At 40.1% G+C, this 25,913-nt stretch overlaps 1 protein-coding gene across 6 annotated transcripts in view; it reads right to left on the bottom strand.

Annotated features, from left to right (window-relative positions):
- The window catches only part of USP48 (ubiquitin specific peptidase 48), a 3,461,715-nt gene extending 3,438,162 nt beyond the window's left edge, over nt 1-23,553 (bottom strand). For 5 of the 6 annotated variants that reach the window (XM_044063240.1, XM_044063245.1, XM_044063241.1 and 2 more), the window contains exon 1: nt 23,063-23,552. In XM_044063240.1, the coding sequence (XP_043919175.1) occupies nt 23,063-23,196 (134 nt within the window). In that variant the 5' untranslated portion in view covers nt 23,197-23,552. Of the gene's footprint in view, nt 1-23,062 lie in introns of all 6 variants that reach the window. The other variant, XM_044063244.1, reaches the window with a different exon arrangement.
- Between the last annotated feature and the right edge of the window lie 2,360 nt (nt 23,554-25,913).

Below are 25,913 nucleotides of genomic sequence, written 5' to 3'. Positions count from 1 at the left end.
TTTACATCATATTCATTAGGTATCACAGTAAATAAGGAACCCATGTCCAAGGTCACCATCATAAATTTGAGACTTATTATTGTCATGCCATGAATAAAGTTTTTTTTAAAAATCATTGGTGTCTTTAATATAACTGGGACTAGAAGATACTTGCTTAAATTTTCCTGAATAAAAACAGAGAGAGGTTCCGTTGACCACCCTCTTCCCAAGACTACTGGTCTCATTATGGAGTGGTCAAAGATTTGTGTAGCTTCGGTATTCCATATATGACCTGAATAACCAGGGTTGGAACAAAAAAATTGTTAAAAAAAAGTGTGACATCACCCTGTGTTTGCATTTCATAGGCAAACATATTTATTTCACTAATGATCTTTCTTACGTCACCAAATGTGATTTCTTTAAAAGTGTGTTTGTCATTCAAAAAATGCCTCATTAACTCATTATATTCATTTTTATCAAGAATGACTATTGCTCCACCCTTATCAGCTTGTTTGATAATAAATTCCTTATTACTACTTAACTGCTTGCTCAGACACAGCTCCACGTGGTCCTGTTGAGTCTTCCTGGCTACAGAGAACTGAAAAAAAGCGACTGCTTTCCTGATTAAGTATCCTGCTGTTTTTTTATATTTGTTTTACCTTCTACTGCTTACCTAGAGCAAGCTTTAACTGTTTTCATAGTTATTTACTGCATTTTTTATTATCTGCACTTAAAAGTACATTTTAGTCGAAATTAGTCTAATTCAAGTCGAAAAGTGTTTGTTTGCTGTTTAATTTAATTGTTTGGCTGCCCACTAAAGTGTGCTAGCCTGTACTACTGACTTATTGCCTTTTCTGCATTTAGCACGGAGTTGCCACTAGAGCACCATCGGGCAGTGCCGGTTAAACAATGTTAAACTATTTCTGGCTCCGTAAAGTCTGCTCTTCATTTTTCCCTTAGAACTGCTCTACTTGTAATCTAAACAGTCTATTCTCTATCTGTAAAGCTCAGCACTTGTTCCTAAAGCATTTTTTAGTCAGGTAAAGCAATTCTATATTATACAAAGTACTTCACTAGCTTAAAACTCCCTTGAGTACCCACTTCCCTATAGGTCCTTTCTGACTCAGTTACACAGCAAACTTTTTCATTTCTTCTAGCATGTCAAAGGGTCAGTTGCTAGCGTCCTTTTCTGCTCAGCTGGTGAATCTGGGAATATTGAGGCAACGTTACAATTGCCTCATGTACACAGACAACCCTCTCCTCCTCCCACAAAACACAAATACATGCGAGAGATGCAACTATATAGCCAAACTGGAGGCTGAGCTCTCTCAACTCAGGACTGGCAAAACCAGACAGGAGGAGAAGGTAACCACACACACCATAAACCCAGTCTCACATAGAACTATCACAACTACAAATCAAACAAACACACAAAGACATACTCGGAGGCACTGATCAAAAATCTACCAAAACAGCAGAGGCCTCCAAAGCAGACACCCAAACAACTGCCACCTCATGACATAACACAAGCAGCACATAGATCACAAAGTCAGTGTGCAAATCAGTCACAGCCCTTAAGGCCAAACACACTTGTCATAGGTGACTCCATAGTCAGACACACTGACGTCCCACTCACCAGACTGAACAAGGAGAGGGTCACAGTAAGCTGCCTGTCGGGCGCTAGAATCCGCCACATAACAAGCACTCAGGTCACTCCACAGCAACTACAAGTATGACTCAGTCATTGTCCATGCCGGTGTGAATGACCTGAGATGTACCTCCCTGGACTGCATGAAAAGAGACATAAAGGAGCTCTCAGATTATGTAGCCCAGGCTGGTATGACCCTGACCCTGAGCAGTATCCTACCTTCACCAAGAATGATGCCACAATACAGAGACAAAATTATCAGTTTTAATAATTGGCTTAATTTCTGGTGTCATTCTAAGGGGATCCAATGTCTGTCTGCCTGGAATGACATGCTTTGACAAGCCACGCTGCTTTGCAAGGGACGGCTTGCACCTGTCACCCCTGGGTTTCCGGATATTGGCAAAGGCTCTTGCCACCCCATAGTGCCTTTTTAGACAAGGCTCAAATTCTAAACCCACCGCCCTAGAAAACAATAATGGAAAAAAACTAAGGGTAATGCTGCTCAATGCCAGAAGTCTAAATCTCAAGATGCACGCCCTCGAAGTCCTCCTCAGTATGGAGAACATCGATGTCTGTGCTGTGACTGAAACCTGGTTCAAGGCTCCCGAGAGCACCCCGGCACTATCAGGTTTTACCTCATATCATGCGTTCCGGCCCCAAAACCCGGACCGTACCACAAAAGGAGGGGGTGTATCCATATTCATCAAGGATACCCACACCTCCATGCTGGTGGCAACTCACGAAGCATCAGAGACCATTCAGGTGCAATTAACCATAGGCAAAACTGCTCTACAGTTTGTAGCATGTTACAGTCCACCCTCTCAAACTCAGGAACCCCACACAGCCTTCCTGAAGACACTGGAGAGTATAAATGTCTCTCCAAACACCATCATATTGGGTAACTTCAACTACCCAAACATAGACTGGGAACATTACTCAAGCCCCAATACCCTAGCCCAAAGGTTCCTGGAGTTCATAAACTCAAATGCTATGGAACAACTTGTCACCATTCCCACAAGAGGTGAAAATATACTAGACCTGATCATCGCAAACATGGGGACAAAATGCTCCACACCGGAAGTATATCCCTCATTGGTGAGATCATACCATAAACTAATCTCACTGGAGATCCACATCCCGCCCCACCCCCAACAAAAAAGACCACAGTGAAGAACTTCTCAAAAGCCAACTTCACACTTCTTAAGACTGGTGTGGTATCCTTCAAGGCCCCTGAGCCATTGGAAACCACAACCCACGCTGCTGAATCCCTTACAAATGCTTTCTATGAGCACCTCCAGGATTGCATGGATCAAGCAATCCCAAATAAAATCAAGACCCTTTCCACCAAAGGCAAGCGCCCAATCTGGTGGACCCCAGCCATAAACAAACTTTACAACAAGAGGAGAAAGCTACTACAAGATAGAGCAAAATCCCTAAAAGGGAAGACATCTCTGATCAATACTAGTAAAAAACTACGATCACTCATAAAATCATCCAAAGCCAACTTTGAGAGAAAAATCGCCAAGGACTCAAAAGACAATCATAAGGCCTTCTTTAGCTATGTTAGAAATCTGGGTGGAAACTCCCAGATATGCTCAGAATTAGTCCAAAATGATACAAAAATCACTGAACCCACAGACATTGCAAACATACTGGCAGACAGGTTCAGTGAAAATTTCATCCCTTCCCTCACCCCCAAAAGGAGAAATATCTATCCCAGCAGAGTGCAGCCTCCCAATCATCTCAAATGCCCAGGTGAGAGCTGCTCTCTCTAAAGCTAAAAACACAGCATCAATGGGACCGGATGGTGTCCCCGGCTGTGTGCTACACGAACTCAATGAGGAACTAAACCCACACATAAGGCTGCTGTTTAATCTTAGCCTTACCACAGGATACGTACCCAAAGAGTGGCGTACGGCAACTGTGGTCCCACTCTACAAAGGCAGTGCTTCTACGGACCCTGGTAATTACCACCCCATAAGCTTAACAAGCCTGGTCTGCAAAGCTATGGAGAGGATCATAATGGAACTCATAAGACATAGGGGACCTACAGACATTGGATCCTACCCAATTCGGCTTTGTCAAGGGCAGATCATGCCTCTTGAACTTGGTCGACTTTTTTGAAACAGTCACCAAGGCCATTGATGAGGGTAAGGCAGTTCACACAGCCTACCTTGACCTTGCAAAAGCTTTCGACACAATACCCCACTCGGGTATCATAGAAAAGCTCACCAGCTTAAATGTAAACCCATATGTCACAAGATGGGTTGCAAACTGGCTCAAGGACAGAACCCACAGGGTTAGAGTTGCTGGTGCCATGTCAGACTCAAGCCGGTCACAAGCGGTGTCCCACAGGGCTCAGTCCTGGGCCCCTCTTGTTCGGCATCTACTTTTCAGAAGTGCAGGCAAACATAGAAGGATTGTGGCTGACAAAGTTTACAGATGACTGCAAACTGGGCAGCATAGTTGAAAATCCATCAGACACAGATATCCTTCAGAGAGGTCTCATAGAAACGGATAACTGGTGCCAGAGCCATGGCCTTAAGCTAAACGCCAAAAAATGTATAGTCATACCCTTTGGTAAAAACAAGGTAACCCCAAGTTACCACATAGGTGGCAATCCATTAAGCACAGAAGAGGTTATCAGGGACCTGGGGACCCAAGTTGACAGTAACCTTTCTTTTGACACTCACATTGCCAAAGTGGTTAGGAGGACCTTCTACATTGCCCACCTGATTATGAAGGGATTCACATCCAGATCAAGGGAGGTCATTGTTCCCCTGTACTTCACTTATCAGACCAATGATTGAGTACAATGCCCCATTTGGAGTGTATCTTACCCGACACCTGCAGCAATTGGAAAGACCCCAAAAGTTCCTCACCAAAAGGATAAAGGGGCTCAAAAATATGCCATATGCTGCCCGACTGAAGAAACTCCAGCTCTATTCAGTTGCATACCGTCTGCTCAGAGGTGACCTGTGCCTGACATACAAGGCCATGTCCAACCCGGAACTAAATGGACATGCTCCACCTCAAAAAATCCAAATCCACCAGAGCCACAAGCGCAAGAGACTTAATCCTCAACACTGATATAAATAGGACGTGCTGGAGGGACAGATTCATCACCCAGAGACTCCCTATGCTGTGGAACAGAATCCCGGTCCATGTGAGACAGAGCACCTCGCTGGCTCTGTTCAAGAGGAATCTTGACCAGTGGATGGGAGATCGTAGGTTTACCCCGGGGATCATCTCTGTATCACTGCTGGACAGAGGCATGGCAAACTAATGGGTATAGTATTCTTCAACCTAAGGGGTGGTGAAAGCCACACAACTCTGGCTAGGCTTATAAATGCCCTATGGGCAGATAGCCTAGTATGAACCTATAAAAATTCTGCACAAGATGTATTATACCTTTTTACTTTTAGTCTCCCATGGAGACAGTTGTCTTAACTCATCCTCACAAACAGCACTAAAGGCATCCAGTAATGGATAATTATTGGGAATAAAAGTACTTTAAACTTATCACCCCACTTTGTGTGTCCTTAAATAACATTTTCAAGCACACATTCCCAACAAATGTCTTCAAGTCAGTCAATGCTTCCACTATTGTGTCACTACCACTGGGAATAAACTGCAGGCCTTTTTTCAGCAAGCTTTCCATTTCAGCAGTTAGAAGAAGACACAAGTTCAAAACAGAGCTGTGCGGCTTACCATTCATCGGCGACCCTGCTTGTTGTTTGGTAGCGGACTGTCGCTCTTTCCAGTTATGGGGTTCATTCATTGTTGATAACACCCTCTCGATTGCGGGCGTTTGTTGACTTCTACCTTCTCTGGTAGTTTTGCCAGTATCGGTTGAGACAGTTTAAAAAAAAAATCTCTGCTTGCTTTATCTTCGATATTGGCGTGGACTCCCCCAGTGTTTTACTTTTTTCAGCTTGCAGGTTCATTGTAGGTGAAGAGGTCATTGCTGTATCTGTCTGACTAATGTAACCTTGCTGTCCAATCAACAATTTATTAATTCAACTTGAAAGGAAGGTGCAAACTTTTAAAAGACTTCATTTAGCCTACTTGGAATTCAACATCGTTCCAAGAGGGCTGCGTATTTTACAAATGCCTGCTTACGCTAACACATACCCTGAGCTTTTGAAGTCTTGGCAACAATTAAATTTGAAATTGAGTAGAGACTATATGCTCATAAATGAGCATTTCCTGCCAATTGAAAAAGAGCTTTCAGATGAAATAACAATGGAAAATGAATTAACTGGCTCTGCAAATTTTACATGTATATCTGGTTCTTATCCGTTAATGCTAGACAGAATGAGTATGCTGGATAATAAGCTGCAGGCTATAAAACAACATACATTACAAAGAGATATTAATGATTTTAGAATGGGTCATATTTTCTTCTTGGCCGAAGACCCATGTGAACAACAATACAAATTTCCATACAAAAGAGAAAAGAAGTAGAATGGATGAATTAGATACTTTTTCTGAGTCCGAAAGAGCTCCGCAAGTTAAGGATGGGCGTGTCCAGGTATTGCAGCAATCCAATCAAGAAGGAAGGAGTACTGTGGCAGACACAGTGCATGATGTGATTGGACAACAAGGTTACATTAGTCAGACAGATACAGCAACGACCTCATCTACAATGAACCTGCAAGCTGAAAAAAGTAAAACTCCGGGGAGTCAATGCCAATATCGAAGATAAAGCCAGCAGAGATTTTTTTTTAAAACTGTCTCAACCGATACTACCAGAGAAGGTAGAAGTCAACAAACGCCTGCAATCGAGAGGGCATTCTCAACAACGAATGAACCCCCATAACTGGAAAGAGAGAGAGAGCTACAGCCCGCTACCAAACAACAAGCATGAACAAGAATGGTAAGCCGCACAGCTATGTTTTGAACTTATCAAGTCTTCTTCTAACTGCTGAAATGGAAAGCTTGCTGAATAAAGGCCTGCAGTTTTATTCCCAGTGGTAGTAACACAATAGTGGAAGCATTGATTGACTTGAAGACATTTGTTAGGAATGTGTGCTTGAAAATGTTATTTAAGGACACACAGTGGGGTGATAGATAAGTTTAAAAAGAAAAGTACTTTTATTCCCAATAATTATCCGATACTGGATGCCTTCAGTGCTGTTTATGAGGATGAGTTAAGACAACTGTATAATGATGTCGCCACGGGGAGACAAAGTAAAAAGGTATAACACATCTTATGCAGAATGTTTGGCCTGCAAGCAGTTAAGTAGTAATAAAGATATTATTATCAAACAAGCTGTTAAGGGTGGAGCAACAGTCATTCTTGATAAAAATGAATATAATGAGTTAATGAGGCATTTTTTGAATGACAAACACACTTTTAAAGAAATCACATTTGGTGACAAAGATCATTAGTGAAATAAATATGTTTGTCTACGAAATGCAAACACAGGGTGATATCACACTTGAACTTTTTAACTATTTTTCTGTTCCAACCCTGGTTATTCAGGTCATATATGGAATACCGAAGCTACACAAATCTTTGACCACTCCACCAATGAGACCAATAGTCTCGGGAAGAGGGTGGTCAACGGAACCTTTATCCATTTTTATTCAGGAAAATTTAAGCAAATATCTGCCTTCTTGTCCCAGTTATATTAAAGACACCAATGGATTTAAAAAAAAAAAAAAAAAATTTATTCATGGTATGACAATAATAAGCCTCGAGAATTTATGATGGTGACCCTGGACATAGGTTCCTTATTTACTGTGATACCTAATGAATATGGTGTAAATGCAATTCGTGAATTTTTATGTCATAATACTAAAATGAAGGGGAAAGAGATTGAAACTTTGTGTAGTATAATAGAAGTTGTTTTGGAGAAAAAAAAATTTTATTCAATAAGCAACCATACCTACAAACATCATGAGTAGCCATGGGTATGCCCCATGGCCAACACATATGCCAACATTGTTTTGAGTCAATGGGAAAAGCATTATGGTATGTGTGACAACAATTTATTCAGAGAGAACATTCTTTTTTATCATCGTTTTGTTGAGGATTGTTTTCTACTATGGGAAGGGGATGAACAGTAATTAAGGTGCTTTGTTCAGTATTTAAATACTACAACTGACTTTCTAAAGTTTACTATGAATTTTTCTCATGAGAAAATGTCCTTTTTAGATGTCGAGATATATAAAGGTTTTACTAATAAATTAGAAACGTGCGTATAGAAAGAGTGTACAGGTGAACAAATACACGCATGCGAGAAGCATGCATGCTCGACATGTATTTGGTGGTACTATCAAAAGCCAATTATTGAGAATTAGTAGGCTGAACACAGACCAGAGAAAATGTAAGGAACAGATGGAAGTCCTACATGAAGAATTCCAAAGTAGAGGTTATGATATGAAATATATTATAGGAATAAGAGAACATATTGAAGAATAGAACTTCACAGGCACCCCATATTTCAGTAATTATTTATTTACAAAAGAGGAGGGTGAAAACCCACTTCTTGCATTGAGATATGTTACTACTTATAAATTGTATGACTTAAGTTTACTGGGGCAATAATTAAAAAGAACTGGCGGATTATAATGACTCAGCCTGAATTGCGTAAAATACTGGGCAGTACACCTCGATTTGCATACAGAAATATGAATAACGTAAGAGAGAAAATTATGCTACAAAGAGGTGAATTTGGCGAATCAACAGTCCCCTGCCATAGTTGCAGTTGCTGCCCTGACATTTGTAACAGAACATGTACTTACTGGACGCTCAAAAAATTAAGATATGAGATTAAACACCAAGCAACCTGTAGAACTATGATGGTAGTATATTTAGCTACATGTACACAGTGCCAAGGATTCTATGTTGGAAAATGCTCAAGATGCTTGAAAGATTGCATCATTGAGCACAAATCGGACATAAGGAGTGTTGCATCTAATGCTTTAGCACAACATAGGATGGATGAGGGAATCTCAAATAGTTTCAAATTTAAAGTATTAAGAAGTTGTACATAGAAGTTTGAGACTGTGGTGGTGGTGCTGCGGTAGCGTTGTCGTCTCACAGTTAGACGTTGCCCGTTCAATTCTCAGTTAGAGCGTCTTCTGTGTGGAGACATGCGTGAACGGGCGTCTTCTGTGTGGAGACATGCATGAACGGGCGTTCCTTCATTGAAGGTTGTGCGTTAGGCCCGACAAGCCAGCACGTAAAACTCTACTGCCAATCATTAGCGGACCGGAGTTCCACTGTGGCGGCCCCTAACCGGGAAAAGCCGAAAGATACAAACTAACATAGAAGTTTGAGGCTTGGTGATATAAATAATAAATTGGAGATATCGGAGTACAAGTGGATATTAAGACTTGAAGCAGATAAGAGCACCTGGGTTAAACAATATGGTAACAAATCAAACCTATGTTAGATTTTAAGCAGAAGCAACATAAATAATTTGTTTTACTTTTCGTTTGAAGTATGCGCTTTTATTGTATTTTATTTTATTGTATTTTATATGTTATTTTTGAGATTTTATCTTCGATGTAGATACATGCATATGCATCTGGGTTAAACAATATGGTAACAATCAAACTTATGTTAGATCTCAAACAGAAGTGATATAGGTGATTTGTTTTGTTTTTGCTATTGCCTAAAAAAAATGTGCTTTTATTGATTGCATGTTACTTTTGCGTTTTTATTTTAGATGTAGGTACATGCACATTTATATAGATATATTCTTACATAGTAACTGAACACTGTAGAAGGGACATTCCCGAAAGCTTTGTTGCTGTTTTTAGTGAGGGTTTTTCTACCTATTCGTTCTTTTTTGTTAACTGTGAACGTAAGGAATAGTGGAAGTAAAACCACGGCTGAACTGTTCTTTTTGGCCTTTAGTCAAGGTGGAAGGAATTATGAACAGTTCCAAATACCAGTCACCTTTGGCCTAAAACCTTCAAGGCGCCTGCTAGAAAGCTGAAGATGAAGAATTTCACCTTTCAACACAACAATGACCCCAAGCATACATCCAACTCAACAAAAGAATTTCACCAGAAGAAAATTAAAGTTTTGGAATGACCCAGCCAGACCTAAGACCCAGCCAGACCTAAATCCAATAGAAAATCTGTGGGATGTCCTGAAGAGAGCTGTGCACAACAGATGCCCTCGCAATCTGACAGATTTAGAGCACTTTTGCAAGGAAGAGTGGACAAATACTGCCAAGTCAAGGTGTGTCATGCTGATAGACTCCTACCAAAGAAGACTGAATATTGTAATTAAATCAAAAGGTGCTTCAAAGTATTAAAGGGTGTGCACACTTATGCAACCAGCTTATTGTACGTTTTTTATTTATTTTTTTACATATTTTCCCCTACCCGAGAAGACTGAATGCTGTAATTAAATGAAAAGGTGCTTCACCAAAGTATTAGTTTAAGGGTGTGCACACTTATGCAAACAGCTTATTGTACGTTTTTCATTTGTTATATTTTTCCCGTAACAGATTTTTTTTTACAATTGAATTGTACAGGTTAAAGGTCACATTAAAGGTGGGAAAAGTTTTGAAATTATTTATTGTAGTCTCATTTTTTAAATCACAAAAACCTTGCATATTAACAGGGATGTGTAAACTTTTTATATCCACTATATATCTCTAATGGACACAGGTAACCTGCAAATGGTTCATCGCCCAGGTCCCTGCTTGCAAATGGTTCACCTCCCAAGCCGCTGCTTACACACATCAACGGTACCAGACCTTGTCAGAGATTTGGGATGCATGGTAGGCTTAAAAAGACCCTTGTGGTCATTAGCGTAGTAAACGCCTATGAATCTGTAAAGTCTGGATGAACAGGAACGCAATAAGTATCTTTTAAATCTAGTATTACCAGGAAACCTAAATGCGAAAGAAGAGGTAACAGGTTGTGAAGTGACATCATTTTGAATTTGGGCACTATCACAAAAAGGTTTAGGAAAGATCCAGAACTGGTCTCCAAGCATTTTCTTTCTTTAGCACTAAAAATTCCTTGAATAAAACCCATTTCCCATAAGAGAAGGGGGAACTTTATCACTCTGACAACATACAACAAAGGACAGAAGCAAACAAACGGGTCTGGAAGCTGAGGAATAACCCACTGGAAAGGAGTAATTTTCTGTCATTGCCATCTGTAACCTGATGAATGTTATTCAGATCTCTGTCTGAAATTATCTATTCTCCAATAGAAAGTGGAGATTTCAGACTTTTTTTTTTCGAGAGAGAGAGAGAATGCCAGAGTGGGAGGGGGGAACCAAGTCTCTTAAACAGTCATTCTGAATTATTAGATTGTCCTCGATTTTGGGAATTTCCAGAACTCTTCTTGGAACCCTTTTGTCATTTCTTCTTAAAATGTCAGTTTAACTGCATTGTGTTTACACTGTGTTTTGTTTCTTACCAAAGCTAAAAGAAAAATCTAGCCAAGCCAAACGTTTCACTGTGAGATTCCTTGAAACCTCTTGAATTAGAGATAACATGGATACATGCAAATGATACCTTAAGACATCAGGTGTTTCAGCTATATGGCAGTTCTGAATGTCCATGACCTTTTTCCTTTTTTAAAAAAGTCTGTTATGAACAAATTCAGGCCAATAAAGCCAAACCCCACTTTACTAGCCTGAATTTGTCCATAACCGACTTTTAAAAAAGAAAAAAAAATGCATTGGACCAGAAGGCCTGGACGGTCAAGATGTCTGCTCTTATCTACAGTGCAAGGGAAACACCTGAGGACATCAAGCTGAAAGCCCTACACACACCTCAGAGCTGAAGCATCCAGGATGACCCTCACCAAGGACAGGGGTAGATGGAAACAAACAAAATTGTTTGGATCCATCCACTATGATGAGTGATGTCTGTAAGCCTGAGAAATGACATTCGATACAAAACAGGATTCATATTCTGAGACTACTGTACCTGAAGGGTCTGAGGAACTACCATATGGTATCTAGCATAAGAAACCATGTGAATGGCCACCAGGTGACCCAGCTCCAAGACACTGCAAAAGCCAAGAAGCAGCATCCTACCATCTCTGGGGGGGTCACACTGATGGCAGTGGTGCATTCACAGAGTCTCATTTAGGGACAGTGGTGCCAGCCACGTGTCCCAGTAAGCAGCAAGTCCAGCAGACCATTACACTGAGAAAACAGACACAAGGGTAGTTTTAGATCTGTACTGAACTCAAAGGTTGGCTTTAAAAAGAGCCTGGGAGCCAATATGTTTGACAAGGAGTGGGAGTGTATTCCACTGGTAGTGAATCCTTTGTGGGGACAGACACACAAGTTTATCCACCAACCTGTTCTGTTAATATGTCAATGAAGATCAAAAGTTCTTTGAATAGGTAACAGGTCTAGTAAGATTGGTTCTTAATTCTGTAGGTCAGGCAGAGGTCACTGAACAGGAGTCTAAGAGATTACGTAAAGTAAAGGGGGCTCATAGATGCTTTCGATAACACAAGAAGCTCATATCCTAAACTTTCTTGGGTCTAATTTGTGCATTTTTTCAAGTTGGAAAACTTATTTGGACATAGGGAACGCTGCTTTCCATTATGGGCCATATTAGTGAAGAATACTGAGGAAAATTAAACTTCCTTGGACCTGGAGGATATAACTCTAATAATTATTTAGGTTACAAATTTCTTAACGGTTGATACTTTGGGTACAGAGTTCCCTGTCTATACACGTGGCTAGGTCTCCATTGATGGTATCAACTTTGAGAGGAATACAGATTCATTGGTAATTACTAGAAATACAGTCCAGAAGGGCTCCCTATTGAAATGTTAGCACTCAAAATGCGGAGTGCTGACAGCCCAAGAAAAAAGATCAAAAACACAGAAGAACAAATTTCAAACATCGCTCTTCTCCTTTAAACTTCTTTTGGTGGGGGGCACTCCCGAAAAATATGCCAACTTCAGGACCACCATACCTCAGAGAAAAAGGAATATTCCAAGAAAAGGCATCTCAGACTTAGCAAGTCTAGTCTTTTGGCCATTCAGTCTCCATATTTCAGAACTTGATCTAGCAGGTCCTTACATTTCAAATGGTTACTAGGAGACCATCAAGGAGCCTACAAAATTCCCCAACTGCCCCAAAGAACTGTCTGGTTAAGAAACCTGTTAAAGGCCATAAAGTACACAAGAAAACCCTGTACCCTTGGCACAAGAAGCAGCTCATTAACAGGTTAGAACTTTAGTCCCCTACAGTAATTTGTTAACTTTACGTGGTAGGTTGAAAGGTGTTCTCGTTTTCCAAATAGAACAATACTGCATTTTTTGAGTTGTGACCAAGTCCATGGTCTGGACACAGTGCAAGCCCTGTTGTAAGATATAGATACCAAGCAGCGTTAACGACAACGCCAAGTTTGCAGTCATCAACAAATTTTGTCAGCCAAAGGCTATGGACATAAATCTTGGACATCAGTGTAATATATGCAGAGAAGGAGGAGTGGACACAGTTCAGAATACTGTGGGATGCCACTGGTGACAAGCCTTTTTAAAAGTACATTGATCTGCAGGTTCCATCTGTGAACCAGTTAGCTATTCAGGATGTCACACAGGGGTTAATAAGCAGGTGAATTTATAAATAAAACTAGAATGAGGAAGAGTTTATCAATAATGCATCTTTTTTCCTTCATGTAACTGTTCATTCCTACAAATTAATATGTTTTAGTTGACATACAGAATGCAAGAGTGAAGCTCAGTTTACAGTTTCACCTACTGTCATGTTAGTTGTAACACAGTGACAGAGATCAGGACTACAGAGTTTAACTCTCCATGTAAGAGATGATTGATTTCAGTGAACCAATCTAAATGTCTGAACAGAGGTTGGTAAAAAAAAAAACAAACAGCCAGACGTACAAAGTAGCGAAGAAAACATAACACTAACATTGAAGGAAACGTAGATGACCTTAGAAAAACAAATATAAAGAATTTAATAAAAAGTACTTTACAGTGAAAAAACTCAGAGAACAATACAATTATAATGTACACTTTACCAAAATGATCTACAGTGTGATGTTCAAGTGTCCCAAAGCACACTGAGCAAGTCACATTTATCCAAAGACCTACCACTTGCCAAGTGCCTTTTGTTTAAGCACAAAACTCAAATCGCTTAACCTCCTCCCACCAACATACACGCAGACAAATACCACTGTACTATTAACCTTTGAAATGCAAGGAACCCTCTTCACATTTATTTTTCCCCAGTAGCACTCTGAACACATTGTCATTCTAATATACTGACAGGAAGGTAGACCGAGACTTGCCTGACCTCTGTAACCAAAGAAAAGATTAAAACATGTCCACTCCACTCTATCTGACTTTCCCCCATGAAAGCTAAAGCCTGTACTCACCACATAGAACTAAATTTAGTTAAGTCTAGAAATAGAAAAAGAGTTTCTTAAGGTGAAAACAGAAGCCATGGTCAGGTTAAATCATCTGTTCAGACACACACAATATGCAACAGAAAAGAGTGATCGACTCAAACACAAGATTAAATGACTTCATATGCTCATACTTAAATAAATATTAGGCTAACTGCCTTGTGGGCCAATTTAAGCCTGGCCAATTTTCCTTCTTGTGCTTGAAATAACCTATCCCATTTGGTTATAGATTAGCCTTACCCATCCCACGATTGAGAGTTATACGCTACCCCTAATGAGAATTGGGATCATACCAGAGATAACTGGGACCCATACACGAGATAAAGCGTTTAGGAGTTGCCTCTGTCTCTCAGTAGTAAAGGGAGCAGTCCTTGGATAAATTTTGTTCCCCATCCACAAATCTTAGCTGTGCATGAAAATGGACAGTGATGAACTTTGTTTTATGGTAATGAGGAGTGTGTTCCACAGCAGCATTATCCTCTATACAAGATATACCAGTTTCTCCAAACAATTCTTTTGATGTTGAATAGGCCTAGTTCCCTAGGCAGAGTATTTCTGATGCAATTTGACTTGCTGATGCGCAGTAAATCCATTAGTTATGGGTCGGAAGATGCCTTGTTTAACAAACACAGGTCACCACTTAGTCTGTAGAATACAGAGTACAGCAACAGGGATTTGAGTTGGCCAATCTAGGACATATTGTTCAGGCCTCATACCCTTTCACTAAGCTATCTCTGTGGGCATTCCATTTGTTATATACGTCTGAACACATACATGCCAAAGGGGACATTACATATTCAATGACTGGTCTAATGAGAGCTAAGTAAAGGGGAACAATGACATCCCTTAATCTAGACACACTCCCTTTGTTTATAAGCTGTGCAATATAGGAGGAACAGATGTAGACCTCAGACTGTGAAACATGCATCTGACCCCGATATTGCAGGAACTCTGTCACAAAGCCCTGCACCAAGTTTACTGAGACTTTTGTCATGGTTTCATGTAAGCATATTTTTCATGAAAAAAAAACTTGCTGTGTATTAAACTTTAATCAGTTAAATACATGCCTGCTCTGTGAAATAGTAGGACCACTTACTAAGTTGGCCACTGCCTCCTTTTGCTTGACCAGTAGACTATACTGCATATGCCAAGTATTTAGTGTTAGAAAATGCCAGAAAACCTGTTTTACATGCATCTCTGTTAATTGCTTTGTTCTGGATATAAAGTGATTGCTCGCAGTTATAAATTGACCCGAGAGTAGGAGATCTGCTACACTCAGCTTTGCTGCCACCCACCCCCTCTTCCTCTAATATTACATTTCATTTGTGACCCTTTCCAAAACCCTCCCCAAATCACCTTACTACTATACATACACTTCTGTTTTTTGCTTTCGACTTACTCATCTCTTTTTAATTTTTTTCTACTTCCTTAGCTCTTTTTAATTTTTAGCCTTATTCCCAACACTCTTTCTCCCTCTCATACTGCTTTGCACTACATCCATTTATAATCACACCCTCCCCAATAGTAGCCCTGTATTCCACATTGTATCCTTTTCTTTTCCCAAATAAACCCTCACTTTTCTTGTTTATACTTTAGCCTTTAATACCCTTCTACTCCTTACATTCCAGAGAAGATACTAGGACAACCTAAACCTAACTACCACTCTTCTTTTATACACTTATACTTTCTTTAGTTCCACCTCCTGCAAACTCTCTCCAATTCCAACTACACTCCAGTCTACTGCACATCTCCCTCCCACGCCTCACCCATATTACTCTAAACTACACCCTCCTTTTTCTACACTACTACCCCACAGTATTTTCACTTATGCTCTACCCCCTATAACTGCTTCACTTCCAAATGCCCCAGTTCCCCCTCTACTTCCAGACAGTGTTACACCAATCATGCTGTTTTACTCATGCATCTCATCTTCCTTCTCCTTTCTATCCTAACAACTCCTCCAGCAACACTACTACAAAAGCATACCTCTCATCATCACCACTCAATCCCTCCACCACAAGCTTCTCCTAAATAACCACAACACTGATCTCTATACCGATCTTGTTCTAGTCCCACCCTAAAGTACTCAATACTAATCACTACAACCTAAAACGAATGCAAATACCCAAATTACTTAAAACTCCTACAACTAGACATTCTTTCACGGCCTTAAACTTTTGCGGGGACATTCACCCCATCCCAGGTCCCATTCCTACTACACTCGCAAAAAAATCTAAAACTTATCACTCTTACTATCAGCAGTATGAGCAATAAACTGACACCCTTTCATACCTGGTTAACACACACTAACCCAGATATCATTGGTATTACAGAGACTTGGTTAAAACCAGAAATAAAAGATACTGAAATTCTTCCCCCTGGTTACAGCATCAGACACGACACACAAAAAGGTGGTAGAAAAGCCCTAATTTTCCCTAACAACTTAGTAGTTTCCCTATACTCGTACTACACCAAAATTCTGCGCAGCCAAAACCCTTAAAACATTTCCAAAACTTAACTTAATAATTGTTTTATTTAAACATCCCTCTTGGGCAAAACATTCCCATTTTAGAAAATATTCTAGCCTGGATTTCTGAAATACCGAACAAAACCATTATACTAGGGGATGTTTACACTGACTGGCATACACTAACCTCACACCACCCAATAAACCTCTGTGGCTTTACTCAACTTATAAATACTCCTACCAGACATAGCAAAAAGTAGCATCCAACACTCCAATCAGAGCTGGATACTAGTCTTGAACCCTTCTAACTTTACACCCTCAGGCACACTCCCCCGACTCCTTAAGTGACCACCTACCAGCCTATACTCAACAGGACTATCACTCAACTCACAAAGCAACACAAGATCAAAACTATATGCAACCTACAAACATTCAGCAAAGAGATATTTAATGAATCTCTAAAAGCTAGAGACTGGTCCATCCTAAAGAAACTTCCCCTTAATGATACAGCTGAACATTTCAACAACACCTTCCTAAGCATTCTTAGCTCCCTAGCCCATCAGTAAACAAACAGAATAAAAATAACCGTGCCCCATGGCTCACCAACTCAGGTAAAATTCTAATGAAAGACAGGGACATAGCATAAGCTACCTGGGCAAAAACAAATGACATAAATCTTCAGTTAGACAACTCCGCAATCAAACAAAAACACAAACATGGCATGATAAAAAAAAAAAAACATACTATTCCTACGTTCAAGATAACCACAAAAATAATCCCAAGAAATTCTGGTCCTCTGTAATGTCACTACTCAACCCAGGAAATAAAAAATAATCCCAATCCATAACCCCAACATGCCACCTCTTCAAACAGCCACCAAATTCAACACATACTTTATAATATCCAACCTAAAAGTAAACCCAACTCATCCACCCCAACTCACTACTTCTACTAATACTCACAGTACTAACCTCTACTCACTACTTCTACTAATACTCACAGTACTAACCTCTACACAAACCACACATTACACACAACCAACCCCACTCATAACCAAAAAACAAACCATCCCCAGTTTACATTTCAACCCATACCTTTATCTGAAATAAGAATACAAAAACTGAAACCTTACTCAACCTCAGCAGACAACCTCTCACCAGAATACCTAAAGCTTGCCACAGAGGCAATAGCATTATCTGCTAGCATGCCAATGAATAGATTCATAGTTGAATCACATGTCCCTAACTTATGGAAAAAAAAACAATCACACATTATCCCTTTACATAAGGGAGGTAACTCCACTTACGTCACAAACTTTCATGCTACTGCAAATCTTGTCCCTCCATTCAAGATTCTAGAAAAATATGTGCACCTATAACTTCTCCACAATATTACTCACAACAGCCTACTTTCCCACACTCGGCATGGCTTTAGACCTGCACAGAGTACCTCAGTAGCCCTTTTTTCCAATTATTTTTTATTGAGAATTATAAACAAACGTATCATAGTGTACATATCGAAACTGCACAATACATAAAAAATATTATTAAAGAAAAACACAAGATCAACTATTTATAAGATGTTGACATTATAAACAAAATAATTTAAGTATTTAAGAAATGTAAATTTCATGAATGGTTTAATGTCCATTTGTTCAATAACTTCTTGAGTTGCATCCATGAATTTAAAGAGGAGGCCATTCGAGTGGTTCTTTCTTTAATAGATAAAATTTCTAATGGACATGTTTCAGTTGCAATATTAGAGAATTCTTTCACTGTTGGAGTAGAAGTAATTTTCCAATTATCACTTTCCTCGCGACTGTTAAAAAAAAGATGAGGGTAGTCAATTTTCTTAACACATGCAAGAATTGGGGTGTTAATACAATATTAGTGATTTGTTTAACATGAAAATTAAGTTATCACAGTACCTCAACAGCCTATGGACTCTGTCAACAACGCCTGTGACACTGGCAAACTAGTATCTGCAGTATTTCTAGATTTGTCAAAAGCATTTGACATGGAATTTTACCTCAAACTCCTTAAAGGACTTTCACTTTCCACCATTGGTCTATCCTCCTCACTTCAGTGTTTTTTAGCTACCTAGCTGACAAGCAAGTAGCTGACAAGCAAGCAGTAAAATGGCAGGGTTCTATCTCCACATATCAAATCACTCCCACCGGTGTACCTCAAGGATCCATCCTTTGCCCATTATTATTTAATGTTTTCATCAATAACTTGCATACATTTTCCTGTAAAGGTACCCTAATCCAATACGCAGATGACTTCATTATCATCTGTACATCAGACAATTAACTCACCTGCAACACATAACACAACAAGTTTTCACTTCCATAGAAACATGGCTCTCTAATGCTGAGCTACTGGAAAAAAAAATCTCCTTCTCTTCACCCATAAGCCCCACAGCTCCAACAAAACCAACTTCAAGATCTATTTAGCCAAAAAAACTAGAAAGCTCCTATAACAAAATTGCCAAATTAGACGTAAACGCAATCTTTCTAACTCATCACTAAAGCCCTACACTCACTAAGATGGCTTGAATTTCCCCTCTACCTCCAGTATATACAACTTACTACGGTATGCAAAATCATCCACAACCCACTAGCTTGCCCTGCTCTTAGCCCATTAATCTACTTTGATATCCCAAATAAACATCTCAGATGTAAAGACCAACATCTCACAACTTATACCCCAGGCCTAAGCCTTTACTCCTGCTCTGTGGCAAATCTTTGAACGCCCTTCTTTTAACTATCCAGACTGCTTCTAACCTGCATTCCTTCAAAACCTCTACAAAAGAATACTTCAACAAAGCTTGGATTTGCTCCTGTATGAGCCCAGGGTGAGGTACTCTTACACCTTTTTCTACCTCTACTCTCTCTCTCTCTGTCCCCTTTACTAACTTACCTACCCCTCCCTTCCTCTATACATTCTCCCCTGAGGTTACACTCATACCTTTTCCCCCATCTAGTTCTACAAATCTCCTCTATCACACCCTACCCTACTTGTACTATCCTAGGCCTTCACCAATATCATTATTTCATGATCTCTAGAATATTAATAATATTTCATGATCTCTAGAATATTAATAATCATTAATGTATCTCCCTATTATCAGGCTTTCTACATAAAGTATGCTTGAACACTAGCTTTTATTCTGACAAACTAATGTGCAGTTTTTCAAATTTTGCACTTGCATGTTATGACTTTATTATTGCTGCTAAGTTCCCATTCTGAGAAACTAATGTGTTTTCATGTTTGTGCTTGATGTTATGCCTGTCTAGCGTTTCATTCTATTAACCATATGTATCTGGAGCTTTCTCCTTGGGCCTCTGCTGAAAATGGGTACCTCATTACCCAGTCAGACTTCCCGGTAAACAAATGCCAAATAAATAAATTAATGTTGGTCAAAAGTTACATCACAGTCCACATAAGTTCCTAAATCCCAAACAACTGGGTCAACTCTTGGGGTTTCTTTGTCAATGTGTAGTCCCCCGGGATACAATAATGCATTTTTGCCACTTAGTTTCAGTCCATGACTTTGGCACCAGTTATTTGAGACAAACCTTCCCACAGAATGGCCAAGTCATTTGGAGATTCAAAGACGTCTGCTATTTTGTAGTCATCTGCAAACTTAGAGCGCTTTGGTACTGGCTTTTATTCAGTAAAGTGGATGCCAAACAGAAGATGTCCCAGCACAGAACCCTAGGGCACACCACTGCTGACTGCACTGTTTATAGAGGCAGCTTCCCCTATGTTGAATATCTGCATTCTGCCTGGAGGTTCCCTATGCCCTGACTGATTAATTCCACGACAGGTCTTTCCATGGCTTTGCATATGAAGCTGGTCAGACTTATGGGGCTGTGGAAGAACCTCCCATATTATGCAGGGGAATGAGCACTGCTGTTCTCCATTAACTGAGTACAAACACAGCTCTCAACATTTTAGAGCAAATAAAAATCTGGACAAAGCCACAAAAATGGGGGACAAAAGCCCAAAAACGGGGACAATTTTTAAACCGCTGCTCTTACAAGAAAGTTGACAGACTAACAGTATGAATTTTCTGAAGGGTATGAAGTCTGAAACTGAAGGGTATGAAGTCTGAAACTGAAATGCCTGAACCTGGCAATAGTTCTGCCCACAGTGAAATTAGGAACCATCAAAATCCTACTCCTTTTCAGAAAGGGAATACTGTTTCGTCATTTGTCGTCTTTTATTTTTTCATGGAAAATTAAATAAAATATTTGAATAAAACAAATCCTACTCCTTTTCTGGCATAACTGGTACTTTTCTGCTTGACAATTCAGCACTTTAACCATTTATTCAGTGTTAAGTTATTATATTCACAAACACAAGGAAATACAGACAACCAAATGCAATGAAATAATCACAGCCATGTGTTTACTGTTAATTATTCTGCCAACCTGTAATTCTCAAGGAGAGGTACGCAAAGCAGGATCTTCAAGATCTTGTGAAGACTCAAGTTCCTTAGCACTACAGAGAAGCAGCACTGTCAAGATACAGCTTTCATAGACACAAAATCAACAACCCCATTCTCATTCATAACTCAATACAGATACATTTCAAACACAGGCCACCTTACAATCTGCTAAGGGGGAACTAGCTAATAAAAGTCCTGTGCTCGCCCCTTGCACTGCCTACTCTCACTTCCACTTAGGTCTGTCTTGCCTGAAAATCTTCCACTTAGTGCACCAGTCTACTACTGACTAGCTATACCCATTAAAGAATGTGAAAACTTAAAAAAAAAAACAGGGTGGGGGGGCTTGGCAACACAGCATCCAATCACTTGTTTGGACCAGCAAATTGCTTCCCTTCTCATCCGTCCCTGCATCTAACCAGATATGAAAATCCCCCTGGTTTAAAGAGGGGGTGGACCTGGTTAGGAAATGCTGTCCATGAGGTTTAAAGTAGGGAAAATGCTGAGCCCTAAGAGCCTGGCCTTTTTATAGGTTCATACTAGGCTAACTACCTTTGAGGGTCATTTTAAGCCTAGCCAATTACCCCATGTGAGAATTAAACCCTACACCTATGGTTTCTAAGGCAAACACCTTAAGCATCATGCCACCCTTCACGACTTCCTGACACATGATCTCTTCCTGCCCTCAGCCTTCATACATTTCTCACTTACCCCTACTTGTCTCCATCTCTTCCCATAACACAACTTCAGAGTTATCCCAGCTCAAAACATAAGTCCAGGCTGCCCTCTGCTACCAGTCTGACTGCTAATGACAGTCAGTCTGTATTTTACTGGATACTACATGTAAAAAGCACCAACAGAAATACATTTTATTTTGTTTAAACTAAACTGTTTATAATTGCTGGCCTATAATTAGCACCATCCACAATCTTCCAGGAGGTCATGTGTAAGCAGTACATCAATGCCTATGGTTCAGCATTTAACTACTGACAGAACCTGAAACACACTGGTGTTATGGCTTCACTCATGACTTTAAACTGGTCTCCTGGGTCATTCCCGAAAACTAACCATAATACTCCATCACTTTGTTAAATTAACTTCCATTAGCCAAAATGGTGTAAATCTACTGTTACCACAAACTGCCAGCGTTCCTCTCAACCTCTTAGCTCAAAAAATCTGGACAACGCATAAAAAATGGGGGGGGGGGACGGCAAATTTTAATTATTGCTCCTAGAAAGTTGTTAGAATAACTGGTTTGCTTAGCATGCTTTTTTCTAAAGGATATCAATTCTGAAAGTCAAATGTGTATCATTATTTAGTGACTTCAATTCTTATTCAGATTTGCAGAAAATCACAAATTTTATGGGAACACACCAAAATGAGGTATAAATTTAGACAGTTTACAGGCATGGCACACTCAAATTACAATGTCTTGTAGTCGGGAAAATGTGGAATTCAGAATTCGACTTCAAAGTCCGTGACGCTTCTCAACAAAAATAATGTTGCTGCATTATTTTGGAACTACGCAAGAATAAGCTGCACTTGAAATGGGCGCACAAAGTAACCTAGATCAAAACCGTAACACATTTAGAGGACTGCCTGGAAGTACATTCAATGTATAAGCTAACGACGTTTCTTGACGGTCTTCAAGAAATCAACACACTGCCAGATAGCGCAGAAGTTGACTGCTAAATCTACGCATAATATTTTTATGCACTTTTGGCATGTCATCTACTTTATTCTGGATGCAAAACTAGTTACAAATAAACGCAGGTTTCAGTAACAAATACAGCGGAGAAGCGCAGTAAAGTCATAGCATCAGTCTGAAATAAACAACAAACTGAAACTGCCGCCCTTTTCAGAGCCACTGTTATGCTATTACAGAATTATATACAACAGTACTTATATTAACATCCGTCCTTACAGAAATGACATTTGTTTTATTTACTCTAGTGAACTGCTACACAATGTAACGACAGAATGAAACAGGAGGGGGAAACTTGTACTGAATCACCACATAAGAGTGGTGACTGGGTTGGCTGCACTGACTCAACCCCCCTCTCGCTGCTTGTCGCCGCTGACAGTTCTGAATTGCTCAACACGCAATTTCCATGCCAGTGACCAACGTTATGACAGTACCTGCAGACACCACGCTTGCATGGCTCCAAACGCACTCGATAAGCAGTTTCAACGTGCTCTTGTCTAACTTCTTCTGGCTTCACGGACTCTACCCAACGCCAAGCGGCTTTTTCCAGCTGTAAACGAGGGGCCATCACTGTGCTGGCCAAGGCCCACGAGGATGCGTCGCCTCCGCCTCCTGACGCCCGTAGACCGCGTACTGCAGCCGGAGGATGGGCGGCCTAACGTCTGTCTGTCACCCCAAGCGAGACAGGGGTCTGCTTGTATTTTTTTAGTAGAAAACCCACCGAAGTCCCGCCTTTTTATCTTTCTAAAGCCCAAAAGTGGAAGACAAAGGTCGGTCGGAAAAATAAATGAAACCAAATAAAGGAAAGCAGTAACATAAATGTGAGCTTGGCGCCACGGACTCAGGTGCGCGAACGTATCCGCCGATAAGTCACTGAAAGCCGGCGTAGTGTGAAAGTAAATCCCCTGTTTAAAAAACTCGTAGTGGAAAGATTTGCGCATGCGTCAGCTAAGTTTTGCTTTAAATAGCTAGTTCCGTGAAGTTTTTGGATTGCCTGCTATTGCACTAAACGTGGTAGTCTCACTGGTCTGAAGTGGTAGTATTATTATGTAGGTACTACTACCTGCTAAGCCTATACCTATAAACCTTTCTTCGACAGAGTTTATAACAGACTAGCAAAATAAGTAACTCATGTATTTGTATATGTAAGGTTATTTGGTCGCTCAGACTTCTTCCATAATAGGCTTTTCATATTCCTAGACTGAGATGTTAAAACGGGTTTGTTTGAAGTTTAAGTAGAGCATTTCACCGAAGACTTATTCAATTTCATCTTAATTATGGGTGAATTATTCGGCGATGTTTTACAATAGTACCCACACCTCCCGGGGGAGGAGTGGCAACAGCGATCAACATGCCTGTGATGTAGCATGCAATTAATGCATGATTGACATGTCATGAAGATTTTTGCCTGTGACATCACGAATATTCAGTCCTTCTTCAAAGTAGTGTGCGATCTCGGAGTTGTTATATTTGTATACTCGGGGGTGCAGGGGGACTGGCCCGCCTGCAAAAAGCACAAGGAGAAAAAGTAATATTTGTGACGTGATGTACTTTACCTTCTTCCTCAAAGTATTGTCATGTCTGAGTTGGTGTATTTGAATTTTGGTCATGGGCAGGCTGTTGGGTTTGGGTGTGCCTTATACTGCGCATGGGGGGTACTGTTGAAAAACATCGCTGATTATTCATTATTATAATTTCAAAGGTGATTACTAAACTATCCAAGATATAACATTATTTGATGTTAATTCCCCGTCTGGGATGCGGTAGTATCAGGGTAATGGGCCTTTGGGTTTTGGAGCCCTGAGTCATTTTATTCCATCCATTTATCCAAATTCTTTTTGGAGAGACTGAGTAACGCACTGTGTTTTACAAAAGGGAGGAGTTTATTCCATAGAAGAGGTAGCCTTTGGAATACGAATCTGTCAATTCAGCAAGTTCTGTGAGAATCACAAATAAGGTTTAGGTCCATGAAACATGTAACCCATGTATAATTTTTCTTGCAAATATGAAACTTTCATTAGGGCGGGATCAGAGAATGTCCTGTAGGTCAGGCGTAAGTCACCTGTTAATAAATGGTATGAGATGGAGTGAGGGGATAGGCCTTTAGTCAGTTTGCGCTTACGCTTTGTATTTTTTTAGTGAGGAACCTGTGGGGCTGCTCTTAATTGGTGTAAGTGCCTGGTTAGGTACATGCAGAAAAGAGCATTGTACTCCATTATGGGCCTGATGATGGCCAAGTACAATGACACTATGACTTCCTTTTAGCTTGATGCCATGCCTTTACCTATAAGTTGAGCCATACAGAAGGATTTCCTCACTACCATAGCTATCTGTGTTCCTAGGTCCCTCACCACTAAGTCTATTTTTAGGGGTGCGCTATCAATATTATAATTTGCAGGTATATCTAATTTACTGAAGGTTATGATTATGCATTTTCTAGCATTTTGTCTCAAAACATGATTTTGGCACCAGTCATTTGTCATTTTTAGGCCTGCTTGTAGGATGTCACCATTGTTTGGGGATTCAGTGATTGCTCCCAGCTTACACTTGTCGGCAAACTTGGTGAGCCTGAAGCCCCCAACATTGGCCTTCACTTCAGACGAGTATATACCAAACAGGAGGGTTCCCAACACTGAGCCGTGTGGGACACCGGTAGTAAAAGGTATCTTACTGGAGGTGGATTCACCTATCCAGACAACATGTGTCTTGTAAATGAGCCAGTTTGCTATCCATCTGATGATGTAGGGGCTTATGCCTAACTCAATAAGTTTATCTATGATCCCCGAGTGGGAGAGTGTGTCAAAACTGGGGGGTGGGAGGTTGGCATAATGGTTAAGGTGTTTGCCTTACAGACACAAAAGCTTTTGCCAGATGTATGCAAGTAGTGTGCACCGTTTTACTCTCATCCATGGCCCTGGTGACTTTCTCAAAGAAGTCCTCCAGATTAAGCAGGCAAGACCCCCCCACTGTGACAAAGCCAAATTGGGTCTGGTCCAATGTTTGGAGAGTTCCTATGTTGGTATTGATCAGATACATGATAATTCCCTCCATAAGCCTTGAAAATGGTTTGAAACAAGTAAACAAAAAACTTCCCAAACACTGTCTTCCAACATCACGTGAAAAATCCACTATGAAACCTGCGTTTGAAATATTTATTTAAGCTTCTCTTTAAACATGCACTTTTTAATGAGATTTGGGTGCTATAAAATGCTCTAGTAGATTATTAATTTAAAGTTTTGTTTCTGATGAAGTTGGATACTTAAATCTGACGAAAAGTGCATGTTT

This window comes from Protopterus annectens, chromosome 2.part1, assembly GCF_019279795.1.
Source record: "Protopterus annectens isolate FY-2018-M chromosome 2.part1, PAN1.0, whole genome shotgun sequence".
Classification (NCBI taxonomy): Eukaryota; Metazoa; Chordata; order Ceratodontiformes; family Protopteridae; genus Protopterus; species Protopterus annectens.
This window is presented reverse-complemented; position numbering and strand designations above follow the sequence as displayed.